General features: G+C 39.8%; 1 protein-coding gene across 1 annotated transcript; it reads right to left on the bottom strand.

Annotated features, from left to right (window-relative positions):
• Positions 1-6,734: 6,734 nt before the first annotated feature.
• Positions 6,735-9,277, bottom strand: LOC146386044 (uncharacterized). The gene is made up of 4 exons (XM_084932074.1): positions 8,291-9,277; positions 8,026-8,181; positions 7,519-7,611; positions 6,735-7,314 (listed from the first exon to the last, which is right to left on the bottom strand). The coding sequence occupies exons 1-4, from the start codon at positions 8,390-8,392 to the stop codon at positions 6,973-6,975; spliced, it is 693 nt and encodes a 230-aa protein (XP_084788200.1). The 5' UTR covers positions 8,393-9,277; the 3' UTR covers positions 6,735-6,972.
• Between the last annotated feature and the right edge of the window lie 9,809 nt (positions 9,278-19,086).

The following is a 19,086-nucleotide window of genomic DNA, read 5'->3' as shown; positions in this document are numbered from 1 at the left end:
AAACAGGACCAGAGAAGTGATCCGACTATTGGACCTGTAATTCAGTGTAAACTAACACAGGAAAAACCATCACGTTTAGAACTAAGACAACTCAGCCCACAGGTCATATGTCTCCAGAGGGAGTGGGACAAATTGGAGATGGATGAGAACGGGATCTTGCACAGAAAAACAGCACACAGAAAACAGTTGGTCCTACCAGAAATACACAAAAATACTGTACTAAATGAGCTACATGATGAAATGGGCCATCAAGGTGTAGAGAGAACATTGTCACTGATGTGGGACCGGTTTTACTGGCCCTATATGCAACAGGAAGTGGAGGATTATGTGACCAGAAGGTGTGTTTGCATAAAACAGAAGCCGTGTCATGAGAGCAGAGCACCACTGACTAATATTGTCACTACGCAACCATTGGGTTATGAATACATCCTTGTAGTCATTGACCATTTCACACGCTTCGCCCAAGCGTATGCCACAACTTCCAGATCAGGTAAAATGGCAAAAGACAAAGACAAAATCTTTATTGACTATGCTTTAAGATTTGGCTTTCCAGCACGAATACATCATGATCAAGGTGCTGAATTTGAAAATCATCTGTTTGCACAACTGAGAAACTACTGTGGAGTTGCTGGGTCCAGGACTACTCCCTACCATCCCCAAGGGAATGGACAAGTGGAGCGGTTTAATAGGACACTACTCCAGATGCTGAAAACACTCTCAGAGAGTCAGAAAACTAACTGGAAGGACACGCTTAACAAACTGATTTATGCCTATAATTGTACCCGCAGTGAGGTAACTGGATTTTCCCCTTTTTACTTGTTATACGGACGCTCCCCACGATTGCCAATCGACATGCTGTTCAGCTTGACCTCAGAACAAGGAGATGGCAATCATCATGACTACATGGTAAAATGGAAACAAGGCATGGAAGAAGCATATGAGATCACCAGAGAAAATGCTCATAAAGCAGCTGTAAGAAGTAAAAAACATTATGACAGCAAGGTGAAGAGCTCAGTATTACAGCCAGGTGATCGTGTTTTAATAAGGAACATGACACCTCGAGGAGGTCCAGGCAAGCTGAGGAACCACTGGGAGGATGTGGTTCACACAGTCGTTCGTCAGGTCAGCAGAGATATCCCAGTTTATGAACTCAGACCTGAGAAAGCAAAAGGGAGATCAAGGATATTGCATCGCAATCTTCTTCTGCCATGTGACCATCTGCCTGTTGAAACTGAAGTGTGACCACGAACAAGAAAAAGAGCTGTGGAGACAAGTGAGGAAGTGGAACAAGCTGAGGAAGAGGATGACGATGATGAGTACTATCCAGTGTCATCTCAGCAGCCATTTGAGCCACTTTACCCTCAGACACTGAATCCTATGAGCACTGATGAACCAGCCAAACACCTTCAAACAGTGGAAAACATGTCATCTGAGCCAGAGAATGAACATGAAGTTACTGAACCAATGTGAACAACTACCTGACCAAGAGGAAAATTATGTCGAGGAACCATCAGTGGAGGAACCCGTTCCTGCACCTGTTCCAGACAAACACAGCAGGACCAGTGAGCAAGAGCATCAGCGACCGAGTAGAGAGCGCAAACCACCAAAGATCTTCACATATGATCGGCTTGGTTCACCAGCTTGTTATAACCTGAGAACACCATCACATCATACACACTTCATGGTTCCACGGACTGTTCAGGCATACTGCCACTGATAACTGTATGGACTTGAGTGAAAAGAAACATTGTGATCACACACGAAACACATTATTGAACAGAGACAATGTACTTACACTCCACACCAACCACAAGTAAATGGACTGTTTAACACAGAATTCATATTCAAAGTGACTTTTGGACATTGAACTGATTCATATTGTGCTTGCAACTAAATGGACTTTGTTCACAAGCCAGCAGCAGACTGTGTTAATGTAACTGCATGGACACTGTAATTCATACAGATTGTATGAGAACACTGAAAGACTTTGGGTAATAACCCACACTAAAGAATGTATGAAAAGAGTTCCAGCTTGTGAAACTATTCTTGTAGAGTACATATAAGGTACAAGAAACAGTTATAGTATGCAATGGTTTATTGTATGTGGTTTTCGTGATAATAATGGTCATAACTCCACGTTTGTGCTAAATGTTAAACATTTGGATGTTGAGGACAACATCTATTCTGAGGGGGAGTATGTGGTGGATCATAAATTTGATTAGTTTTGAAGTTGTACATCTCTGTTCCTTACATTTCATGTCATGCCCTTATTAATGTTTTATTTGTTGCTTTGACTGTTTTCGAATAGAATATGCAGTGGGAATATAGAGGGAGATAAGTAGTGAAAGTTTTGCCTGGGTTGATTGTGCGTCGATCCATTGTTAATGCCTCAGGGCTCCAGTAGGTGGGTTCGCACGCCTCCTCCTTCACTCAATACAGACGAGTGAGAGTGAGAGCTGTGTGTCTGTGCCGTTCTTTCACCTCTCCTCACTATCTCACTATTTCCCCTGTTTAAGGTAACTGCCATGCACAGATCTGTATAAATGTGTGTTACCGTTGATTATTATGTTGTTATCATTGTTCATTGTAGCGAAAGATGTGAATTGCTGACTATTCTGAGAAGTTCCAGTTAATCTGTGTTGCTGTGTATGCTAGTTTTCGCTATTACTCCGCCATATTGTGTGAAGATTTTTCTGGTACTATCTGTATAAGTTAACTACTGAAAGACCTGCAGTACTTAAAGTGTTATTTCTTTGCTGTGGAAAGTTAGTGACTGTGTCAGCTAACATGTGCAAGTTAACAAGATGTTTTTGCCTAATGCTACAGTTCATGTTATCTAAAGTATTCTCATCAGCTAATGCAGCGAACAATAGTGACTTAGTTTGGACACAGTTGTCCTGAGACTGAGTGCATCCATAAGAATATTGTTTTGGTTGTACTGCTTGTGAAACTCAATACAGACGAGTGAGAGTGAGAGCTGTGTGTCTGTGCCGTTCTTTCACCTCTCCTCACTATTTCCCCTGTTTAAGGGCACAACATTTGCACACATGTTTTTTTGAAATTCTATATGCGAAAAGTGAGCGCGAGAGCCCTCGGTGCGCCTGCTTGCTGCTGAAGTCAAAGTAAACTTTATTGTCATCTCCGCTACATACAGTCCAGCATATAGAGAGACGAGACGACGAGGCTCCAGTTACAGCAGTGCAAGAAAACAAACAATAAATATTAGAAGAGTAAGAAAATAAATATAACTTTAGGACCAGGAGTAAAGGGATCAATAACAATTTAACATTTATAATTTAGAGTTTGATGATTTAAAGTCTCACACACAACCCATCGAAAGGGGAGTGGGGGGGAGCTGCTGCTTCCAAATAGAGCATATTTCATCCATAATGTTGTAAATCCAAGCCCATTATGTATTCATGATTTGAATCCTGGGTTGTGTGAAATCCCAGAAATACACCTTAGACAAAGTGAATCTGTGAACTAAGGTGTAGGTCTATTAGGTTATGTTGTGGCGATCCTCGGGTTGGGGGATTTGTGTTCATACTGGAGTGCGAAATTAAAACCAATGGAAGATGGACAAGAAAAGTTCAAAGCCATCAGGTGCTCAGTTTAGAAAAAAGAGAAAAGAAGAGGAGGAGAAACGAGCAAAAGATGCAGGTAAGCAGATGTGTGATTGGATAATGGCAGGTCATCCTGAAACAATCAGAATCAGAATACTTTATTAATCCCTAAGGAAATTATGTGGGTTACAGTTGCTCCAAGAAGAAATGGTAAAAATAGCAACAGTAACAGACTAAACTCCAAACAATACATTATGTTACAGATTTTAATATTAATGCAGGGGCGACCGTGGTGCAGGAGGTTGGGAAGCGCATCTGTAACCGGAAGGTCGCCGGTTCGATCCCCGGGCTCTCTGTCCTGGTCGTTGTGTCCTTGGGCAAGACACTTTACCCTACCGCCTACTGGTGATGGCCAGAGGGACCGATGGCGCGATATGGCAGCCTCGCTTCTGTCAGTCTGCCCCAGGGCAGCTGTGGCTACAACTGTAGCTTGCCTCCACCAGTGTGTGAATGTGAGAGTGAATGAATAATGGAATTGTAAAGCGCTTTGGGTGCCTTGAAAAGCGCTATATAAATCCAATCCATTATTATTATTATTATTATTAATTAGTCATTGTCAGTTGTTGATTTGTCCTGTTCTCATTGTATGACGAATTATGATGGCTGTTTGGTAGCTGGTTGCATACTATGCATATTCTCTCTGTCTTCATATGTGTCTCTGCCTTAATATGTTTTATGTGTGTGTGTGTGTGTGTGGGGGGGGGGGGGGCGGCGCAAGAGAGAGTGTTCACCCGGGGCGCCAAACAGGCTAGGACCGCCACTGACCATCACGTTAATCTAGCTAAGTGTAAACAGCAGTAAATACTAAATATTGAATGTTGTTGTGTAGCAAGCAGGACCGACAGCGCACAATGTGCTTGGAAATCGCAGCCAATAAAGGTGTAGTTTATGTCTATGAACAGTGAACAACCGTGTGCACACCTGTGTGGATCAGCGTGCTTGTATTCAAAAGGTTTCCCCATGTAATGATCTGCTAGAGGGTGTAGAGAGCCATAGCCCTGTCCCCCAGGGCATGAAGCAGGCATGAAGTCCTCCTGCAAAGGAGGAGGCAGGAAATGTGATACAGGAATTACAGGAGGTGCAGGAAGCTTTTGAAGAGGGAAAAAGGAAAATGCAGTTGGCAACACAAGAAGCTGCAAATGTAATGGCTGAAGCTGAAACACTAAGGAAGGAAATACTGCATGTGAAGCAACAACTTGAAGAGGAGAAAAAACGTAAACACGAGGCAGAAAATGAGATTGAAAATATGAAGAAAGAATTGTTGGAAGCTCAAAAAGTGTTGGAGGAAGAGAAAATTAAAACACAGGAAGCAAAGAAAGAAATGGAAGATACAAAGAGTTACACTCAAAACATGAAGAAGGAACTGATGAAAGTGCAAGAAGAACTTGCAGAAGAGAAAATTGAGGTGAAGGTATTGAAGAAAGAAATGACCGGCTCTGCGGTGACCAAGAAAGACTGCAAAGACGCTCTTAAAGAAATACGAAAGCACAAAAAGGAAGCTAAAGAGCTCCTCAAACACAAAGTGAAACTGGCCAAACAGCAGCTGAAAGAAACATTTAAAGATGCCGAGGAGCAGCTCAACAAAACCTTCAAAGAACTGAAGGCAAAAGAAAAGCAAGCCGAGGACAGGAGGGGATTCTGGAGCAGACTGCTGAGAAAGAAGTGACCCAGCAGCATCAAGTTTGAGGACATCAATAGTTTCTTCCCCCTCTCTCCACCTTTCTTTCACCCCATCCTTCTTCTTGGGACCTTTGTTTGTTTTTTAAAAACTCTAATCTAAATACATGTACTGAAATACACAAATAAAATTGCCATAACTTGACCTCATGTTGCCTGCTTCTTTTCTTGTGTGTCTGTGGATGTAAAACAGTAACACACTCCCTGCTCTGTGTGTCTTTAATTGTAAATAAATGCAATATGTTTTCATTTTAAAATGCAGTGCAAAAAACTTCTGCTCTAAATCAAAGCAAAAAGCTTTTTTTTTGCCTGTTGTGGACGTTTTCCATTCAAATAAAGCCTGCAGACGAGCGGTGAGCGGTAGCTAACATTCTTTAATCAAAACACACAAAGAACAGACAACCAAGCTTGATGAAGTCCCTGCATGACCGCGGGACAGACGGTCAGCAGAGTCTCCCTGAGCCTAGCATGGCTCTCAGTTAAATAGCTTCTCCAGGAACAAAAGGCAGTACACAGCTGTTTCACACCTTAAGGTTCACACTCCCTTGCTACCTCCCAGAGTCCTTGAAGACACAAAAGACTCTTCCTGTGGAGTTGTCTGCTTCCCCCAACTTCCTTACTACACCCCCACCATTTGTCTTACTGTATGAGTGTGAGACATGTTAAAATCCAGTGGCACCAAGGCATCATACAATAAAATAATGTGATTAATACATAAGTAAAAGAAATTCCTATACATGCCCCTTCCTGATTTCTTATGTTTTAACATGTTTGTTACACTTACATGTTTCCAATTTCAAATGTTAACACAGATGTTCAGAGTAAATACAGATTGTAGTTTTTTAAATGATGATTTCATTTAGTTTGGGGAAACAGCTCTCCAACTTTACCTCATGTAGAAAAAGTCATTTCCTTCTAAACCTAATAAGTGGTTTTGTCATCTAGCAAGAACTGCAATCGAGCATTTGCAATAACTGGTGATGAGTGTTATACAGCGCTGTGGAGGAAATTTGGTCCTCTCTTCTTTGCAGAATTGTTTTCATTCGGCCACTTTGGAGGGTTTTCCAGCATAGGCTGAGTTTTTAAGGTCATGCACTGTAAGAAGTCATCTATAGAATTTACCCAATAAATCTGAGGGAACAATTTGCATTGACTTTTTTGTGGTAGATTTAGTTCAATATATTGTGTATAAAATAGCTTCAATAAAAAGCTATGAAATACTTAATTAAATTGGGTAAAATTTACCCCATATTTATGTATACATTCAATAGCTACTTACTCATTGAAATTAGGTAAAATTATCTCTTGTTTGCTAGTTGGTAATACCTGATAATTACTAATAAAATTTATTATCAGTTGATAAACATTACCTATTCATATCAGGTAAAATGTACCCCCCCCCCCCAAAAAAAAAAAAGATATTCAAATGGTTCATCATCTCAATGTTTTTATTCCATAAAAACACAGAATAAAGTGCAACACAACAGCTAATGCAGACAACACTTTCAAAGGCCACTTAGTCCATTTTAAAAGCCAAAAGCACAGAAACTCTACAAGGTTGTTTCTGTGCATGTACGTTATCAAACATATGTATAGATAGAACAGAACACTATCACCAACATTCAATAGTTTCTGTGCTTGCTGTCAGAAGAAAAATTACAGCTCCATCAAGCTATGTCTGGACAAAAGATCCTCTGGGAACAAGAGGGGAAATGTGTGTGCATTGCATAAGCTTATTTTTGAGGTCGTGGACCTTGTTCAGTAGTTTCGCCCCGTCAAGTTCCAAAAACAGTTTTTCAAAAGTGTCAAATGTGTTCTTCAGCTCCTTCGGATATTTGAGGTTGAGGGCATATATCAGTCCCATCAGCAGTACACATGCCTTTGTTCGGCTTCCACATCCCTCCATCACTTGGTTTCCCTCAATCACAATGAACACATCTGATGGATCCTCCTCAGCCATGATGTTGTGGATCACGATCACCTTCATCATATTGTCTGTGTAATCCTCACATTCCTACGTGTTAAAAAGAAAGAAAGAAAAAGCATACACATGTTTTATTTTATTTAAGATGCTTTTTCAATATATTTCAGTTTATCTAAAGAGGGGAGTGGAAAGAAGATGAATGGAGAAGGGGAGAACAGGGGATAGGAGAGGACAGGAGAGAAGAACATTAGGATCCCTTGAGTTAATAAGTAATCTGTTATCAATATGACAAACCTGGCAGTCATGAAAAAGATCTTCTTGTCTTTCCCCGAGGTAGCTAATGAGGCAGCAGATAAGGAGATCCCTTTTCTTCTCAATGCTCTGTGTCTGTAGGGAGATACAATTTAGTGAAAAGACTAAGTCGAGTGATTTACATACATTAAGACTGAATTACTTAAAAACAAAAACATGGCTGATGCCTCTCTCCAGCTTTCAACAGGTGAGAGGCTGGGTACACCCTGGACAGTCAATCACAAGGCAACATAGAGACAGACAGGATAAACAACCATACACGCACACACTCAAACCTAAGGTCAATTTGGAGAGACCAATTAACCTAACAGCCATGTTTTCTGACTGTGGGAGGAAGCCGGAGTACCCGGGGGAACCCACACATGCACAGGGAGAACATGCAAACTCCATGCATAAAGACCCTGGGCCAGGATTTGAACCCAGGACCTTCGTGCTACCCACTGCAGCCCTCCATAATTACATATTTGTGAAAAAAGTCAAATAACATACGTCATTCAAAGTGTCCAGCAGAGGTCTCATCTTGGAACCAGCAGCTCCTCCTTTGGCAGGCATAAGTTGCAAAAGACCTGGTGTGTACTCATCAAGTTTCAGCATGAATGTCTCCACCAAAGAAACTGTGGTGATGCGTCTGAACTCTTCGATGATCTAAGAAGTAAGGGGACAAAAAAAATGACATTTCAAATGACAGACCAGATCTCATAGTTATAACATGAATGTTTTTTGGTGGGAAGGAAAAGTTATCACACATACTCACCTGAGCCTCAGTGAATAATGCTGGCCACCTTTCTTTTAACTCACCCACAGAGGGGCAGAGGCTGACCACTTCAAGTCTTCGGCTAGAGAACGTTTTATTCATTTTGTCTGCAATTATCTTTGCGTTGTTTTTCTTTGTTATTTCATAAATTAATTCCAGCCTCTCTTTCTCCAGTGTCTCTTGGGTTTCTCCAGTAGGATGCGGAGGGAGATAATTAACCTCTGCTTTTTTTTTGGCTTTTTTACATTCTTTGATGGCACTGCATCAGCTGGATGCTTCCTTTTTAAGGCATTAATTTCAATTTCCGGGTAAGAAAATTTTCGAGATCTTAGCTTGGCACGGTAATTGTGCATCTTGTTTTTTATACGCTGCCACCAGCCATATAAGCCGGCAAATGATCCTGGCTCCTTAAGACACGGAAACTTTGAAACCAAGGCTTCAGCCACTGAGAGGATCTGCTGATTGGTTGGGTAAGCAGTGTACGAAAAAATTACTTTTGCAAGGTCTTGCATTCTTGCTGATTTAACACTGGCATCCATGAAAGGTCTTCCAGTGTTGCGATATGAGTTGTTTGCCTCAGCGAGGATTAGTTGTATGTCTCGGGAAAACTCCGGTACTTGAAATGGCACTGGCCACGCAGCAGGGCGACATGAATCAGGGAGAATGATGGTGTCACTGGAACTTGACGATGCGCAGTCGGACACCTGTGAGGGTGCATCATGATTGGCAGGGCAGATGTCCGTTTCAGTAGTACTTGCAGGATGGGTGCTCACTGAAGTCGAAGAGTTCAATGCAGACGATGATCCTGATTCACATACTGGTTGTAAGTCAAGGGTGATTACTGGCTCTTTAAGGATGACTTTAACAGTGGCCTTGTCATACAAGTCAGCAGTCGAGATGACACTGAAAAACTGATTGTCAAAGTCTTTGTCTTGGTATAGCAGTCCAAATTCCCCATGCAACTGGGAAGTTTCAGTAATTATGGAAACAAGATCTTCCACTGTATGACCTCTCCTCTAAGAAGGTACATGTAATGTCTACAGTGATTAGACATACTTAATAAAACAGTGTGGGGCACAGAGTATTGTTGTGCATCAGTGTGGAACATGTCAGTAACACTGAGGGTTACACACACTTTGCCAGGTACACCTGTTCACCTGCTCGGTAAACACAAATATCTAGTGAACGAATCAGACCTCAGCAAATTAAAGTATTTAAGCATACAGACATGTTCATGATGACCTGCTGAAGGTCAAAGCAAGTATCAGAATGGGGGAAAGAGACTGCGTGGTTGTTGGTGCCAGATGGGCTGGTCTGAGTATTTCAGAAACTGCTCATCCAATGAGCTCACAAAATTACCTCTACAGTTTACAGACTGTAGTGGCAATCCAACCAGCAAAAGGCCACCTGAGGGAATTTGAAGTATTTCCAACTCATCCTGGTGATGAGGTCAAATACAACCAGTACTTTTAACATTTTATCAATTATTTACCAAATTAAAAAACAACTTGTGGTAACTTATTTTTAATTTTGCTGCATACAAGTTGAATGTAACTAAATCACATGCCCTTTTATTGTCCTTGAGCTTATTTCTAGTACAGCATTTAATATAAACACTGTATGTTTATTTAAAAAATAATAATGAAAAACACTCCTTGTAATACATTAAAATCAGCTCAACTTTTATTTTAAAATCCAATCCAACTTTATTTATAGAGCACTTTAAAAGCAACATGGTTGACGAAAGTGCTTTCCAGTAAAAAAAAAGAGATAAAGTGGATCTGACAGCGGTGGACGGCGAGCCATGCACACCGGCGCCATCTTGACTCACAAACCACAGCTGACATGAGTTGGATATAAACAAAGCATATCATGTAAATAAAGTATATCAGCCAACATACTGGACACTGTTCTGCTGAACAAACACATATTATCCAATATTGTAGCTGGTGTTATTTAATAATATTTAAATATTTTCAGAATTAAAGTTTATATTTATTTGTCACACTATTTGAAACTTAATAACCTTACAATAAAACAAAGTCTCAGATTTAATTATTCTGAAACTAAGTTTAAGATTCTCATAACATGGGCCAGCACCAGACACACTGGTGGTCCTGTGCTGGCCTATGTGTGGATTACCTCTGGCAAACCAGATGTGGGTCACCAAAGGGCCGTCATTCTTTGCGGTATGTGGGCGATGTATAAGCACATTGTATGCAGCCGCGGGCCAGTTGCAGACACACTGCTGGCCCAGAACAGTTTCAGCTCTGGCCTCAGATGTCAGCCTAATGTGTACCTTAATCGAGCCTTGTAATAACAACATGTGCCGGAACATAATAGTGCAGAAGTAACATGACGAAACAAACCACAATCGGGCCAGATGTGGCATGCCATCACATAGACAGTGCCATCTACACCAGGCCTGGCCCACATCTGGATTACATGTCATTTAGCATGCCAGAAGTCAGCCAGCAGTGCCAGCTTGACACCAGATCTGGGCCAGGCCTGTCTGCTATGTGGGAAGTATAAAAAGTATGGGAATGTACAACCATCATACCGCTCAGGGAGGAGACCTTGTAAAGATGCTCGCTGAAACTGGTAACACAGTGTCACTATCCACAGTAAAATGAGCCCTGTACTATCATGAGCTAAAAGGTTCCTCTTAATCTCTGGAGACATGTCCTGTGGTCTGATGAAACAAAAATGTAACTGTTCGGCTATAATGATAAACAATATATTTGGAGGAAAAAGGAGGACGCTTTGAAGCCTCAGAACACCATCCCAACTGTGAAGTATGGAGGTGGCAGCTTCATGTTGCAGAAGGGACTGGTGCACCTCACAGAATAGATGGCTTCATGAGAAAAGAAATGTATGTGGAGTATCTGAAGACATCAACCAGGAAGCTGAAGCTTGGGTGCAAATGGGTCTTCCAGATGGACAATGACCCCAAGCATACCTCCAAATTAGTTACAAAGTGGCTTAAGGATAATAAATCAAAGTATTGGAGTGGCCATCACAAAGTCCTGATCTCAGTCCCGGAGAAAATTTGTGGGCAGGACAAAAAAAGCGAGTGTGAGACCTACAAACCTGAGGCAGTTACACCAGTTCTGTCAAGAGGAGTGGGCTGAGATTTCAGCAAACTATTGCAGAAAGCTTGTGGAAGGATTCCTGAAGCATGTGGCCCAAGTGTGCGTATACTCAGACTACGAAGAAAGTTAAAAGAAACAAAAAACAAACGAACAAAGTTCTCTTTCTTTATTTTGAATGTGTAAACAGATTCTACAAAAAGATGTAAACACAAAGCGTCCAAAGCAAAAGAGTCAGTTCCCTTTGGGGATGTGATGTTCAACTAGGAAGATTACACTATGAAATAAGAAGTTATCTCTGTTTTTAATTAAACTGCTGCGCAGATAAGCTACACAAAAACACCACTATGTGTTGGAACAGGAAGCGATACTCTACCGCAGAGAGAGCGAACACCTGGATGGCGCTGTAGTCTGCACTATAGCTTTGTATTATTTATTCATTAATGAAAAAGCACACACATTGCAGCTCTTCCTGTTTGCTTACTGGATCTAGAACACCATTTAGATCATAACAGCTCCTGATCAGGATGAATTTCATTTTCAAATCAAATTTCATGTCGCAGTTTCACAATTTTGTAACATATTATTTCAAAGCTTGCTTATGGGCTTGTTTTGGAGCAGACCAACAGTCAGGCTCGTCTTCACCCTTACTGTCAGACTCTGAATTGATGGTTCTGCTATATCTCACCTGGCTGAGTGGGGACACACGTACTAAACATTAGAGTTCCCACTGCAGGAGCTTGGGTTTGAGTCTGCCCTCGAGCGTTTCCTGTGTGCCATACCGCCTCAGTCTCTCCCCACCTTCCTGTCTCATGTTCTGAAATCTCTTCCTCTCCATCATCTTTGAGTTTCTTTGAGTGGAGCTTCTTTTGCAGCTGTGACAAAATATAGAACAGTTTCTGCAACCAGGGGAGTAAAATGTGCTGCAGTGTGAGGGCGCACAGGTGTAGGTGTGGAATTTTACATATAAATATTATAGTTTACTTCATGCACAAGAAATGTAAACATTTAATCTAACCCACTTTTCATCAACTACATAACCTTTATTAGAGAGTATATTCATAAATTGTGTGTATCACACACACAAACACACATCCACTAAACTCTCTCTTTTTCTGTCTCTCCCTCTCTCTGGTGAATGATGGAAGTTTGGTGAACTGTGTGGTTTGTCTGGCTGAAAGTTGTGTTTTTTTATGTGTGGCATGTTGTGAGGCTGATGATGAGTTAGTGTAATTGTGTATGGTGTTGTTAGTGTAGTTTATGTGGCGTTAGTGGTTTTTCCTGGATGCAGAGCAGGTCAGTATGCCGTGGACTTTTACACCACCATGTTAGGGATGGAGGAAAGTAATAAAGCTTGAGTGGAGAAGCTGCTGCAGGGGCTTCCTCAGCTGAGCTCTGAGGACAGAGCTGTCCTGGATGCTAACTTTTCTTTGGAGGAGATTAGTGCTGCTGCTGGTCAGCTGGCTCCTGCACAGGGTGGGCTGCCTGCAGACTTCTGTAAAAGACTGTTACTGGCATCGAGTCATCACGTGGGGCTCTCTCTTCTCCCTAAAAAACAGAGATTTGTCTCTGCTTAGAAATGGAGACGTGGCTCTGTTATGCACAGATTACTAACTTCCTTCAAAAGTACTGGCCACCAGGCTGAAACACTTTGTGAAATGAATCACTCACAGAGATCAGTCGTACTGTGTACCACACAGCTCTAATGTGAACAAGAGTTTTCTCATGAGAGACTTGGTAGTTATTTGTAAATTGTACAGTTTGATGTTGGAATAATTTCTTTAGATTAAGAGAAAGTGTTTGATAGGATTGACAATCTTTTTTGTTTTTCCATTATGAGAAGTTTTGCTTTTTGGAGGTGGATTTTTGTCACTTTTGGGGCTGTTGTATCAGGCGGCTTTCTGTTTTGTAAAAGTGGATGATGGGCTGAGCTGCCCAGTATAAGTTTGGAGAGGATCTAACTGGAATGTCCTGTTTCTGGAATATATATTTATATTGGTATATTTGTTAGAAATTTAATCTTTGTTGAATGTTTTAAGAGATAAATAAGCAAAGTTATCTAGATTTATGTTGCCAGGTTTATGTCGGAGGCCTCTGCTGGTGTTGTCATTGTTTTTCTGTTTTCATTACAGATCAGAGTGATGTGGACTTTCTCAAAAGATGTTTAGATTTGTATGAGAACCTTCAGCAAAGGTGAGCTGGTGAAAAAAATACGGTGTAACAGGTTTGTTGGTGGTCATATAGAGACTTTTTTTTTTAGGAAAAGGAGTCTTGGAGGTTGCCATGGAGACGGTCTGTGTCAGACTGTCTAAACCAAAAATGGATGCTGTACATACACTGATAAATGTCATTTCAGGAGTGGCCAGATTAAAATCCAGAGAAAACTATGCTGGAGGTGAAAGGTCAAACATTGGTCATCATGTTGAGATTTTTTTAATACCACAGACTGACAAAGAAAACTGAAATTTGTGAATTTTAAAGGTGTGCAAGATGTGCTGTGTTCAGTCGCAGGGCCTTGCCTTTTTATTTCATTTGTCTTTGGTTTTGAGTTTTTATTTGTGCTCTTGTAATTATTTTGTGATAAAACTTTTTCTATTTTGAGATCAAGATTCAAGTGGAAATCTTTGTGTGTCTGTCTCTCTCCCTTGGTTTCTGTAGAGGTACAGTGTGGGGGCGCCTGGATAAATGTTAAACAGAAGCTAGATGTAGTGTTCCTCCACTGTCCGTTAAGGATATGAGGAAAAGAAATGGTCGAGAACAAAGTGTATGGTGTATTTATAAAAGAAAATGGCTTTTAAATTGTATACCAAAACGACCACCAGAAAGTCAACTACAACTTGCTACATAATCATCATGACTGTTGTGTCAGTTTAACAGTTTATGGGTTGACTTCTTTCGGTTCATTCACTGTTTACATCATGAAGGAAAAAGAAGGCAACAGGCTGAGAAATGAAGCTGTTGTGTGTCTTTGTGGCCACACGGGGGCAGTGCTGCATAAATAGTAGAATCTCTTCCTGGACACTTTTTCTAGACCTCTTTTTAAATGACTAATAAAGACAACAACATGAATTACATCAGGATCTGATATGGTTTTGTTTTTTTGTTGAGCTTTATATATTTCAGAATGCCTAGAGTTTGTTTGTTTCCCATGTTTTGTGATACAGAACATCTCCTCTCAGACGGCTGTTGTCTCATAATGGGTCATTACCTGGTCTGATGGGGTGTTTGTTCCATTTATAAATCAAGTGATTGATTTGTGAAATGAGAGATGGCCTCTGACCTGCTGACTGGTGTCTGATCTTCTCTGCTCCCCTCAAATTTGACAACTACTCAGCTAATGTGATGGTGGACAGGAAGTCACTAAACCTGGGACTCTGGAAACACATTTCTAGGGATTATACGATACTAGGGCGATTATACTAATTTAGTAAGAAAAGAATGTATGAAAAAAAGATTTTTTATCTATACACTTAAGCAACGACCAGAGTCTTAGAATTGCGCTTTCACCAGGTTTTACTTGACTGAACAACAGAACTTCTCTGTCTCCTTTATAAGGGGTCACATCCTGAGTTACACAATGAGTCTTTCAAATGTGTGCGATAACTCACTGCATGTGTAGTCGTGCTGAGACCGCGTGGTCTTATTTTTATTACCCCTTGATTCAGCTGTGACCTGCTTATCAAGTCTTTTTACAAGTACATCATAATTATCTGCTCTCATGCAGACATAAGTTGAGCAATGGTTTAACAAAATTTCCCATCAAAAACTTGAAGGTTTAGCTTTAAGCTTATTTGTCCAAACAACAAAGGATAAACTGCCAGCACCTGGATTGAAACAGAACATAGTAGTGTTGGATGTAAGTAAAGGAAATACAAGCATAACTGTGACTATGGAACAAATCTCCTTCAATGTTAAACCTTGATGTTAACCTGATTGTGTTTATTAGAAAAATCAGCCATTACAGTGTCTGTGATTGCTTCACATAGTTAGTTAACTCTGGTTGTCTGATGTTTGTGTCAAATTTGGAGCGAACAAAAGCATGAAAACTGTGGAAGATGCAGACTCTGAAAGTTTAGTTTATTTCATGAATACAAATTATTTTTTACAGTCGCTAGAACAAAGTAGCGTGCATTCATGATAAAGTAAATACCACAACACAACATGGACAGTAAGAAGTAAACTGAATTGTCTTAGAACTTATTATATTCTTTAAGCTTAAAAGCAACACCCAGTATTAGACTGTTTGCGTTTTAAGCCTTTTATTCAAAACTAGTATGTGTCAACACTTCTTTCTCCCAGCAGCATTATTGAAGTGACACTTTAACGACACTTTACCTGCTGATGCTTCACATCACAATCTTTATGAGGAAAAAGCTCAGATGTCTGTGCTGTCACTTGTTATGAAAATGGACAGAACCTGGGCTCAGGCTTCCTCTTCTTCTTTCCTTCCTCTTTAATAATAACCATAGATCAGTAAAATAGCCATATTTTTAAACAAATGATTGTGATGAAGAGAATTTTTTTTCCAGTGTGCATGAACTCAAAATCTTTTAAGTTCAAATCTTTTATGTTTACCAACAACTGGGGAAATCCAAACTTGATGTACCAGGTCAACTCAGCGAGCTCCTGTCTTGACCTCCCCTCTGCTGAGCACACACACACACACACACACACACACACACACACACACACACACACACACACACACACACACACACACAGAGTATCATCATAAATGCCATGATATCTTTCTTGTTCAAATAGTTTATTCACTTAACAAAGAGGTAGCTTGGAAACTCAGTAAGAAGCAGGAAAAATAGTTTAAGGACACTTTCTCAAAGAGGATTTCATCATCTTTCTGTACATAATACAGGCTAAATAAAAGAAGAGATACATCAGAAACAAATCAGTAGATCCAGAAATTATAGAGGCAAACTCTTTTCAGCTGTAGAGGTAGAGGTACACTTCATGTACTCATCAGCGTACAGTTCAAATGCCTGTGTTAGGGTGCATTGTTTCAGTTTCATTAAGTCTTCTTGCAGTTACATGATAATTATTATGCTGGAGTGATCAAAGCTCATAAACATCTGAGTTACACAATGAGTCTTTCAAATGTGTGGAATATCCCAGCTATAACCTTTGCTTTCAATTTGGTTAAATTTGGCATTCAGATCACAGACTAAACAACAAGTACAGTAGGTCTTCCACTCCGCAATTAAAAATAGCAACACTCGTGTAAGGCTTTATTCTCCATAGAGTCAACATAAAGCAACATTAAATAATGGATCTTTCATCTGAAATAATTACAGTTTGTATAAATTTACACTGAAGACCAAAATACACACACATACATAAAACACATAAATCACTAAAACCTCATTTAAACACATGGAAAATTACCTCATTTGTTGTGCTATTCAAAGATGTGTATGTGTGTGTATTCAGGCCAAGTCATAAAGAAAACAATAGAGGTCAATATACTTTATGTTCTACAGTCGCTGCAGATTAATGAAATATAATGGAAACCTGAAGATCCTAGGTATAGTAGTTTGTGGGAAATAAGTACAGTGAATTGACCATTTAGCTCTTGTGGCATAAAACTGCTTAGTGCATTATTATTTGCTTTTCTACAATATGATATTTGTTTAATAATTGATTGATTTAGTGCATAAAATAGTTGATAAATAAAATGTTAAATATCTAATCATCATATCAAAAATCATATATTTGGAGGGAGTGTCTTTGACACATGCTGACTGCATTCTTCTTATAATCAGAACAGGAAGTGAGATCAGAGGAGAACAAGAGTGAGCAGTTTGGTGAAAGGAACAGGAAGGATGAAGAAGAGGTGAACATCCACACAGTTTAAAAGGAGACATCATGGCACAATAAGAGCACAAGCTCTAAGATGAAGACTGGTAATGATTAAAAACTGCACTAAGTAGTATCATTCTGTGACTTCAAACTTTAGGTAGTGCATAACATTTACCACTTTATAATAATTTTACTATATGTTTAAATAAATAAAAACAAATAACTTTAAAAGGTGCTGTTATTGAGTGAAAATTCAAAAGATTTCAGGGCTGTTGTAAGCCCTGTATGCTTCAAGATCCAAGCAACGCCCTCACCAGCAGCAGCAAACTGATATGGACCAGTTTATGCCTTTTATTCGGTTGTAAACTCTGATATACTTTTATAATTAACCTTTGGGTGACTGCACAAAGACTGAGAGGGGATGACAGAGAGGGAGAAAGATGGAGGAACACAGCACACATAAGAAACAGGTAACAGTGGACATGAAGTCAAAGTCAGGGACATGTCCGATAATAAAGACCTTCCACCTGGCTACATATATGTCACTTCTGTTTTGTCCACATTCATCTATGGAGATCGCTCATAACTAAGCAGGGTGCTATGCTCTTATCAAACGATGCTCTTAAAATAATTATTACAAGAATATATTTTTTGTTATTTTTTTTTGTTGAATATAAAATGTTTGTGTGTGATTGTCAGTACAAAGAGGAAGCGAGGACAGAGAGACTGGAACTAACATCAGGTGGATTTTTCACAAAATCTACATGCATTAAATGGATGCGCTGTGTGCTTTTCAGTAGCACTCTGCTATTAATGTGAATAATAGCATTTAGCAGCATTCACATCACTGTAAACTTGAACAGGATGAATGTCACTATACTGATGCGACAGACTACAAATCTGTTCTCCACTCTCTGAATTGGTGTACACGAGTCTCTGTGCTGAGTCTGCACAACAAAGTGTTTGGGTTTGCATGAATTCAAAAGCTGTCATTTAAAATCAGCTCTATTACCAGTTTGCTTCTTGTGCAGGTATGTGGAGTCACAGGGGGATTTTTAACTGTCTGTATTGTATAATGGTACTTTAAATACTTGATGATTTGGTGGACTGGCCTCTATGTGGTTAAGAGACTGAAACAATGCCGTGCAGGTTTCTCCTCTGATCTGCTTTTTCATAAACTGTTTTTGAAATTTACTGGTCAACATGGCTGTGCCATTGCATCGGGTTTTAAACTAAAGTGACCACCGTAAAGCTGATGTATTATATTAAAATCTGTTATTCTTAGACACTGCTGTAGGTCATCCAAAAATTAGATTTCTTTTGAAGGTAACACTAAAAGCATGACATTAAGACTGAGCTGAGCCCTCCTAAAGGTTTGATGCTGGAGTCGCCCCTGATTGAGTGCTTCTCACACATTTATGATTTTGAACAATTTACAGAAAATAATATCAACAGTAAGTACTTTTAAAGATTTAACATATAATAATAGTTGCTAAATTCATGCAAGTCAAATAACTGATTGATCAACTACAGAAACAAAATTGTATTTCATGTGTTTCATGAGCACAAATCTTCATCTGTAAAATAACAACTAAAGATGTCAGATATTTGTAGTGAAGTGAAATGTACCAATTTCCACTGAGAAGCAGCGGAGAAGAAGCCACAAATGTGATGGAAAGACCAATGTAAAGTACAAATTCCTCACATTTGTACTTAAATGCTGTACTGTAGTAATTGTACTTAATATCATCTGGCAAAAATGACCCAACAACCTCAATGCAAACTTCACAGTTTCTGAACAACTGAATGATCTACTTGACGCCTGAAACTACATTGCAAACACACATGACATATTTATATTTTAACAATCGAAAGTTCACATGTAGAAACAAT

This window comes from Perissodus microlepis, chromosome 6, assembly GCF_051167445.1.
Source record: "Perissodus microlepis isolate ML-2025 ecotype Zambia chromosome 6, ASM5116744v1, whole genome shotgun sequence".
NCBI lineage: Eukaryota > Metazoa > Chordata > Actinopteri > Cichliformes > Cichlidae > Perissodus > Perissodus microlepis.
Note: the sequence above shows the minus strand (reverse complement) of the source record. Positions and strands in the feature narration are given on the sequence as shown.